Genomic DNA, 9,155 nt, shown 5'->3' with positions numbered 1-9,155 from the left:
GGGCTAGATCCTCCGGGGCTGGGCGGAGGGAGGAAAGGATATGATCTCCTCCTGTAAGCTGGATCTGACAATCTGCACCAAGGACCAGACAGCACATCCCCCCATCGCTCCACCACAGAGATAGCCCAAGAGGTGGGGCACCACCGTGGGGTCCGGTTGGCAGCTGCGAGGTTCAAGAAGGTCGGCCACACTTTGGAACCCAATCCTCTGGGGGCGTCACAGACAAGGTTCACCGTCCCCAGAATGGAGAACGCGCTCTCCGGGGCTAAGAGACAGGGAATATTTCTTAGGCAGGCCTAGTGGGAGGCCACGGCGCTGGACATCATGATGCTGACGCTGCTCAGCTCGCGCAAGCGCACCAAGGGCGACTGGCGGAGGCTCGGCGAGAGGCTTGCTGGGTTGAAGATTACCAACATTTACAATTGTCGCGTAAGGACGACGTCATCGACCATGCCAACGCCTTGAAGACCGGCGGAGGAAGAGCGACAGGGACCTCCGCGTAAAGAAGGTCAGGAAGCTGGCGGCGCCGACCGCCTTCTTTAGCAAGCTGCTGCCCGTCGGCGTCATGGTCAGCACGATCGCATTAAAAGTAATGCTACGTGCTAACAAAAACTGCTGATTGGGACAGATTGCCCATGTTGTCCGTGCCTTTTTCACTTAATGCCATTCGAGTCCCGTTGGCTGCCACCGATTGTGTCTCTGCGAAAGACGGCGGATGGATTCACGACCCTGTCCCACACTGATTAGGGATAGGGACTTACAGCCGTCGGCAACATTCTCCTCGGCAACAGGCTTCCCTTCTCTGGCTAAGCTGGATATGGTCAGCCATTTCCGCCAAGTCACAACACTAGACCTTCCTCCAAACAGCCTGCCGCCATCCCGCTCCTGACCCTACCTTGACATCCATCCGAGCGGGAGCGCAGGATTGCCACCGAGCGCCTTGTCCGCGAGCACAAGGCAGTCGCCAAGGACTAGGTCAAGATGGCCTACCACAGCTGCTTGGGATGTTATTTGTCAGACCTCTCTTATTAGCAAACACAAGCGTCGCGAACTTGATAGCCTCTTTGTATGCAGCTAGGATGCCAAACTCGTCGCAGGTTTGTGCAACAAGACAGACAAGAACATCAAGTGATATGGACGCCTGTCTACACTCTCCCGACCCTGCGCTGTGTTTAGGGAAATGGCACCTTTGACTACACTGCTGCTCTCGAGTTTGCGGCTAGGCACTTGAAGATCAACATAGTATCACGGTGCCGCTTAGGGGAGCTAATTGCGGCTGCAGATTGGCTAGACCATTGCCGGCGCTGACATCGACACCGTTCGTAAGGCCATTCCCGCCAGCATTGCGCTTGGTGTCGATGAGTGCGGTGTTCCTAAGCGCTTGCTCTAAGCAAGGACGTAGCTGGCGAGGCCGAGCTGCTTGGTTGTGTCCAGCCTTCTCGCAGAGGAGGGTGAGGGAACCACAATCTCGTTGATGAGGATCTTGCTCTGCCCACGCACAAGCGCGGGCTTGAGGATCTCCAGGATCGCGCGGTACTATGCGTCAGGCCAGTCGTGCAGCAGCATAGCTAAAGGCATCGAAGTAGATAAGCTCTAGGCGCATGTAAAGGCGGCACAGCAGCACCATGCGGTGCTCTATGACGCGGACCTTGACGCTGAGGCATTTGCCAAGATGGACAACGCCTTGTAAGTTCGAAACCTAGTGCCTTGGTCAAGGGGATACCGGAGGAGCATAAAGGGGTTCTTGGCCGGTTGCGCCCCTGGAAACCCTTGAGGATGATGGCATTCCATTTGAACCTGCAGAAGACGAAACTCGAGCGGCGTCTAATTCCTAGTTCTCTCTCTTGCATCGCATCTCTACTATGTGAATGCAGCGCCTGCCGACCGCGCCGCGTCCACGACGTCCACATCCGCGTCCACCGCCACCAGGACCGGGACAGGCCTAGCCCCGCCGACGAGGAATCTGACGACCGGCTGGGTGGCGAGGGAGGGGTGGGGGGGAAAATCCTGACAGCTCTGGTAGAAAGTCCTTCCAAATAGGTCTTAGAACATATTCGGGAAGGCATATCCAGTTAGATGCTACTTGCTGAGCGCCTAGGGTAAAGCGATAGCAGCGGCAGCAAGGGTTATGCGCAAGCCTAGTCTAATTTTACAAGGGAAGAGCCTAATGACATCTATAAACATGGCTAGCCCTATGAGCGGGTTATTGTGAGTGAATCTAGAGCCGACGCTACCATCCGGCACTGGTCTTGGAAACGTTGGCTGCCGCGTTGATACTGGCAGTAGCGAATATTAGGTAGTAGAAGCTAGTGCAGTATAACATCACAGCGCGGCCGTTCCAGATGAGGAGCACCAGCTTCGAGAGGCTGTTGGTGAATACAGAATCGCAAAGGTCAGGCGTTTTATGTGCCGCTGTAGGTGACGGGGTTCGGGATGTGGCTGCCGGAACCGGTAGCATTGTCAGCATCATCAGCACGGTCCAGATGGTGAATGTGGACTTCACCGGGAGCATCGGCCTGGGTTCTGCAAAAGGCGCACAATTATACTTGCTTTGCAAAATGGACGAGGAATGTTTCCCTCCAGACCGCTGCGATAAGTACGTCCTGTAGATCTATTCGTTTGACCCTCACCAGACAGAAATCCTCCCTAAATGAGAACCAAGAGACGGTCCTATGAAGAAAGACAATGCATTCGGTAAGGTAGCCTATGCCCAACGTCCTTGAGATCCACTTTACGTATGGAGATACAGATCGAGCGGCGTCTGACACCTGGATTCGGTCTAGGGAGAGGCGAGAAGGGGCCGCCGGACGTGCCACTTGCGCTGGCAAGCTTCTCGGCCGTGACGTTCGAGGACATCGGCGCTGCCACGGTGGACGGAGAGGCGCTGGACTTGGCCGGGGAAAGGATCCTCAATATCGACCTCGAGGCGCCCGCCGGCTGGCTCGGATCGTCGCTGCGGCGACACTGGCTGGAGAGCTCTTGCTCTTCAACCCCTGTGCAGGCCCTGCGCGGGATCCTCCTGCCTAGAGAACAGCAGCAGAAGCAGGGCCAGTCAATGACGGAGCTTGAGTTGTGGAGGTTGGCCTGCTCGATTAGATGTCAAAGCTGCAATAAGCAGTCTAGACGCACGCTTCATCAGGTCGGCGCGGATGCGCTGCGAGACGGCCTTGCGCTGCATAATCAGCTCCGCTGTGTCGAACTGCGTGACGACGATTGACTTGAGGACCTTGTTGCCGATTGTCGAGAGCTGGCTAGATGCTTCTGTGACGCGGCTGTGCGTCTTGCGCAAAATCCAATGAAGTGGCAAAAGGCTGCCGATGAGGAATCCCATCTTATTTTCCGGCGAGGCGCGGATGCCGGCATTGTGCTCTTGAACCTGGTCGGAACCGGTTACCCTACTTCCGCCCGTTTTTACAAGCATTTGGTGCTACTCTATACAGGAACGCACACAGCCTGGCTTATGTTGTCGTTGTCGGCTATCATAGCAAGCTGCGCATTGCTGCCTCCGTCCACACTCTTCCCAAGCTTTCCCCTCTGCGTCAGCCTTCTGCCTAGATGGTCGAGAACCCGCATGCCTGGCTCGGAGCATCGAACAACCCACACCGCATTAAGGTAAACGCAATGCTAAAGCTCCTCAAACCTTCCCCACCTCGCCGCGCTGTCAAGGATGTACAGGAACGTCGTGCCAGGCGGCTGCTGCTTGTACGAGACGTCCGAGTGCTGCCAGGCCACCGAGCTGGTGCGGGCCTTGAAGAAGTCCCCGGCTCTGCCTTCTCGTGGGCCGTCCGTATCATCGACTCGTCAACTATCCACATCCTTGGTAGCGGCCTCCGTAACAACTATGGTCTTCCGGGAGAGTAGATCGACGTGATTGCCGAGTCTTCCAGCTCTCCGCACTTTGGCACAGCGAATTGGGTGACATGGTAGGAGCTGAGGACCAAGTCTACGCTTCTCTAGCAACGATCGTCAAACAACAAGAACAACAGAAAGCAAGGTGCTGTGGGCTAAATATTGTCTTCTACTTTGCCCACAGTATTGACTTGCACTTTGCGCTAAAGACGCTAGCGACGACAGAGGAGGAGGGCGCGCCAGGGACGCTGGTGGTTATTGTCAAGGCCGCGGCTCCAGCTAGCCGACGAGGACATCAACCGCATGTTCGACCAGGCCGCCAGGCGCGGTAACAATCGAGGTGAAGCTGACCAGCTTGTCACTGATGAACTCCCGCCCAAAGTAACCATCAAGAGCCCGGTAGAGGCTCAAGGGTCTAGAAGCGGCCAGGTTGGCTGTCACCCAGCGCTCTTGGTTAAGAATACCTCTCCACACTATCACACAATATAGGCTAGCTTACGCCGCCACGTTCTAGACATCATTGCAACATGCCGACCGCAAGGTCTAGGGACTACCAAGATTCAAACTCCGGCAGTGCGCCCTCGACAGGCAGCACATCCTCAACTGCGGCGCCGACACCACGGTACCCCAGGCCACCAGCAGGCCCGAGGAGCAGGAAAAGGAGGAAAGCCTGCAGACTAGTCGCCCAGTCCAATGCCGTCTCCGATGATCCGAGGATAGACTTGCGATTGATACCCAAGGGGTAGCCAAAGGTATAGATGCGCACATCTCGGAAAGACTCGTCGTTTGGCAGCCATTCTCAAGGCCAGAATAAAGACGCCTTGTCGTCTTTGCTCTAGGTGGAAAAACTTGACGTTTGTCAGCGCTAGCCCCTTGATGAATTGTAGGATTCAACGGGCGGTTTAAGATCGGCTTTAGATATTGGTTAATTCGCTTAGATGCAAACGCTAGCTCTCGAGAAAGAGGTCTCCAAACATCTAGAAGACGCAACACTCCCAAGATATAAAACCATCAATACGTAACTCGAATTTGGACCATCGTGTCTGTCCAAAACCTAAGAATCTTGCATTTCTAGCTCTAAGATTGCTAGCTATAGCAGTATGCATCAAGTTAAGGAACCCCAACGGTAGAATAGTTTATAAAATAAGTATCATGTATACATCACAAGTACAGGCGAGGCAAGTGTGGAATGCTTAAATCGCACACCTCTGAGAATACAGCTTCCATCTCCAAATTGACAATCAAGGGCTGAAAACACTTTGGAATTGGGAAGTCTCTGGCCGAAGCTTTTGCGCTAGACATTGTAAGATGTTGCTGGTAGATGGTAAGTGTTGAGTGTTGAGTGGTGAGTCGCGAGTGATGAGTTACAAGATCCAGAAGCTTTGGGATTGTCCTTGGTCAGGGACTTGACTAGCTTAATGCATTCCACGGCGAGCTCCAGGGTCTACTCTTCCGAGCGACATGAAAAGGCTCATTTGCCCTAAAGGCGATGTTTAGATAACTCTAATACTTTTTAAACATAACCTTAATTGCTTTAATTGCTAGCAGCAAGCATTTTTAACCTCTGGTCTAACTAGTTAAAAGTGCAATTATAGCATGCTTAACCTTTTTAACAATGAAGTTTTATCATTGCCAGAGGGACTAATCGAGCTCCTCGGGGAGTGGGAAGAAAAGAAAAGCCACGCTTTTACTTACCCTTGCCATGGCAAACCAGCACTCTTGATCGGTGACAAGCTAGGCGCGGCGTCTGAGCTGCTAGACAACTATATCGACGTCTCGAGGCCGTGGGCTAGAATATGCACGCCATTTAAGAACGGCAAGGCGTTTGGCGCTTTGTAAAGCTCTTGCCCCCTCACCAGTCATTGACATACCTATGCCCATCATCGCCGTGCACCGCCACACTGCCCCGGTGCCAACCGGGAAGCCGGAACGCCGGGTACAGCAGCGCCCACAGGTGTGTCCAAGAAGAAGGCTCCCAAGAAGGAGAGCACCACGGCCAAGAAGGTATGACATATCAGTCATGGCGCGTCCGCGCGGCCACATGCTCTCGGACGGCCCCATCGCGGCCACATCCCCGTCATCGACAGCTTCGGCTTTGAGACAGACCTGCGCATCAACACAAGGGTTTCGGGCCCAATGTCATGAAGCTGATAGGGACGACGGAGGAAGAAGCAAGACTAGGTAGGTTGCCAGCCGTAGGCGTCGCAGGGTAGATCGAATGTTAGGGAATAGGTGGGCGTGCTGTATATCCTCGAGCCCTCGATGGCAAATTTGCTGTCGGAGCATTTCAAACGGATTGACCGCCAACTTCGGATCCATGACACCGACCACGGCCCTCCCGGAACCGGCAAGACGCTGCTCGACAGAGCGCGCCGTCCAGGCGCCATATCAAATATTGCGCAAGTTCCGCATCGTCGGCAGTCCGAGCCGAGTTCCACGGCGCCACTCGGTAGAATTTCCAGGTGCTCTTTCCGCAAAACAGGATCTCGCTTTTGCCCAATTGGCCAGTCAGTCGTCATGGCTATCTGCTAACAACATTGCCGCAGGGATCTCCTTCAAAAACACTACTTGACATACCATGAAGCCAGGGATTACGCGAACTTGCTTCCCAACAATGCGTTCGGAAGAACCATTCCACACCAACAGACTCCACAGCTCAAGTCTAGACGGGCCTTCTTCCTCGAGTCTCGCCCTAACAGCACAAATGGCATTGTGGAAGTCACAGCCGATAGACTAAAGCATGTCCTCCCAGATTTGTCAAGCGCTACCACAACTGTATACGAGTATAGCGGGTTGCTTTACGGGCTTGTTCTGGGAAGGAAGCTGTCTTTCATGCTCTTTAGTAGTGATGGAGAAGATTATGATGCTGCCTAGGATGAGTCTAGTGCCGGTATGTCAGTGAAGAGTTTAATCGCAGCGTTGTACAGATTATCATTAGCAAGACAGTTTAGGGTCTTGACAATTCCGGCATTCTACGCTCCTGCCCTTAAACAAGCGTCCATTCAGATGCTAGCTTACCCCCCCAAGCCTCTCAGTCTTAGACTCGGCCCTCATCTCCTTGATTAGCTTCCTGTAGCTAACAAACAGCATGCCCCTAGCTAGCGATCAAACATAGGGAGCTCTGTTTCCGCCGTCGTGCTTCTAGCCCAAAGCACTAATACTCTCAATGTTAAAGATGTCTAATGTTTGGCCGTTCTCAAGATAGATAGCGTAAACACTTAGATTTTCCTTAAACTAGAAGTAGCCAAGGTTTGCCATTTGACTAACAGGCCTGCAGAAGGGATTAGTCACTGCACATGGACTAGTCTTAAGATCTAGCAGGTGCTTCCGCTTTGTATATAGAGAGATGACGAGATATCTGGCTGCCGATTGCCAATGATCTCTGTCCTAAGGATTGGAGTCTGGGGTAGAAGTTTCTCGAGCACAGCACCAGTTTAGGGTGGACTTGGGACAGCACTTTCGAGATGCTTGAGTCTGGATGCGAGGGTATCTTGCTTGCGTTTCAGCGCCTCGACGCGGCGCTGCTTGGACTCTATGGCGTCGACTGTCTCGTACTTCTTGCCTGTGTGGCTTTTATACTTGTCTAGGTTGATGGTGACCGTCTTGGTGCCGATTTCTGGCTTGTGAGCGGGGCGCATGTTACGGGGTGGATGTTTGCCGGGTGCGGTGACGGAGCTGCGGATTGGGTTTGGGCGACCTTCTCTTGCAGGCACATCGGTGTTTGCCTCCTTGGCAGTCTTCAACCTCGTTGAACATAATGACATCTTGATAAGTCCTAAATCAGACCCAATTTTAGGCACAGTAAACCTTTGTGTTAGAGACGTTGCATGCCTAGAAGCAGGCAGCTAGGCGAAGATCCTTAGCAAAGGCTGCCCTTTACTTCTTATTTATGTCTAGGATAGCAGCGCTGCTGCTATGATAACATATTAGTCTGACGTTTTAGATAGGTAAACCTACAACCTAATTAATGTATGCTTATAAACCGAATATGTTTGACTTGAATATTCGCGGAACTGCTTAGAGAGAGCAAGAGTTAGTATTAGCCAAGAACTAAATGTGACCTTGGTTAGAGCCTTCTCTTTTTCGACACCCTTGGCTGCTTGGACTGTCCTGCTTATACTTGCGATAGACATTAGTATGCCCTGTACATGCTCCCCAAACTGCGGCGAGAAGCCAGCAAACGTGGCTGCAGGAGGGTGAAGTAGGAGAAGTCTTTGGTAAATCTGCGGCGCCCCAAGAGGGGGGATCGGGTTAGCAAGTCCCCCAGTAACTCGGGGAGGTTAATTTTAAACGCCTTAACATCCAAGCCAAGACATCCCTACATCTAGAGATGTAGCCGTAGCCTGTCTAGCCGTGCAGGCCCTCTCGCGGCGTTGGCTAGGTGGGTTTTTCCTGGCGACGCCCTCGTTGGCAAGGAGTCGACTGCCTAGCTAAGGTCCCACCCGCGACTGCTGGAGAGAGTGTAGGACCTGCTGTTGCCGCTGCAGGACAAGGCAAAGGAAAGTACTTCCCTTTTCCCAACAAGAGGCAGTGTAGGAGGTATAAATCTGACAGAGATCCTCCGACTTGCCTGACTGGTCGTCTGTCGCGGAGGCCTTGTCATGTTTCACGTTGGCAACAGATAATGGGACAATGCTGGCGGTGGAGCTGTTTGTCTCATTGGTAGTCGATATCGCGGTAGCAGAATTACTTGCCGCTGTCAAGAGGGGTCTGGTAGATTGCCATAACCCCAAACGCAGTGGACTTGCATTAGGTCTATGTGTACATGTTGCTAGCTAGGAGCTAAGGAGTAGATGTGACTAGACGACTAATTGAACCACCTTGAACTTGACACACAAATACCTCTGCAAGATCATCATCTTCGCACCTTGCTACTCCTAGGCAAGCAATCGTCTGCCAGTAACTGCCAAGCCATGCCAACAACTAGACAATCCCTTCGATGCGCGATGGAGCCTAAGTGCTCTAAGTCGCGGCATCATCTACATAGTTTACACGTCGCCTATGTTAACTTGACAGTTGGATCTTGAAACAAGGCTGGGGCAATAATAACAAGGTCGTCATCTGGAACAAGCGTGTACGGCAACACGAGAGAGGCTAACATCTCTACCAGAAAGCAAAAAGAGCCATAGATCGCCCTTCGGTCATACAACAGCCTAGGCCCTTAACACCAACGAGATCTATCAAAGCCCTTTCGTGACAAAGGCTTCATGTAGCTAGGACCTGCGCGCGTTCGTCGCTGAGTGTCCATAGCGCCGAGCACGCCGGTTAGCGGCACGCTGCGCTAAATTTTGCGAATTGGTAAGCTG

General features: G+C 52.9%; 3 protein-coding genes across 3 annotated transcripts; 2 read left to right on the top strand and 1 right to left on the bottom strand.

Moving 5' to 3' along the window:
• Nucleotides 1-324: 324 nt before the first annotated feature.
• Nucleotides 325-661, top strand: QBC33DRAFT_564526 (uncharacterized protein; the record flags this gene model as incomplete). Its single annotated transcript, XM_060430394.1, has 3 exons — nt 325-424; nt 468-568; nt 629-661. 3 exons carry the CDS (start codon nt 325-327, stop codon nt 659-661), a joined length of 234 nt encoding a protein of 77 aa, XP_060277903.1.
• Nucleotides 662-1,672: 1,011 nt separating this feature from the next.
• Nucleotides 1,673-4,305, top strand: QBC33DRAFT_605023 (uncharacterized protein; the record flags this gene model as incomplete). The annotated part of the gene is made up of 11 exons (XM_060432262.1): nt 1,673-1,686; nt 1,875-1,992; nt 2,191-2,208; nt 2,383-2,414; nt 2,456-2,596; nt 2,663-2,694; nt 2,784-3,078; nt 3,140-3,274; nt 3,676-3,832; nt 3,862-3,923; nt 4,034-4,305. 11 exons carry the CDS (start codon nt 1,673-1,675, stop codon nt 4,179-4,181), a joined length of 1,152 nt encoding a protein of 383 aa, XP_060277902.1. The 3' UTR covers nt 4,182-4,305.
• Nucleotides 4,306-6,026: 1,721 nt separating this feature from the next.
• QBC33DRAFT_520228 (uncharacterized protein) lies at nt 6,027-7,613 on the bottom strand (the record flags this gene model as incomplete). Its single annotated transcript, XM_060426354.1, has 5 exons — nt 6,027-6,374; nt 6,427-6,582; nt 6,868-6,919; nt 7,117-7,120; nt 7,307-7,613. The coding sequence occupies 5 exons, from the start codon at nt 7,611-7,613 to the stop codon at nt 6,027-6,029; spliced, it is 867 nt and encodes a 288-aa protein (XP_060277901.1).
• Nucleotides 7,614-9,155: the final 1,542 nt, after the last annotated feature.

The sequence above is a fragment of the Phialemonium atrogriseum genome (assembly GCF_030411735.1).
Source record: "Phialemonium atrogriseum strain 8032-3 unplaced genomic scaffold QBC33scaffold_60, whole genome shotgun sequence".
NCBI lineage: Eukaryota > Fungi > Ascomycota > Sordariomycetes > Cephalothecales > Cephalothecaceae > Phialemonium > Phialemonium atrogriseum.
The sequence above is the reverse complement of the archived record's forward strand: the minus strand, read 5'-3'. Positions and strand labels throughout refer to the sequence as shown.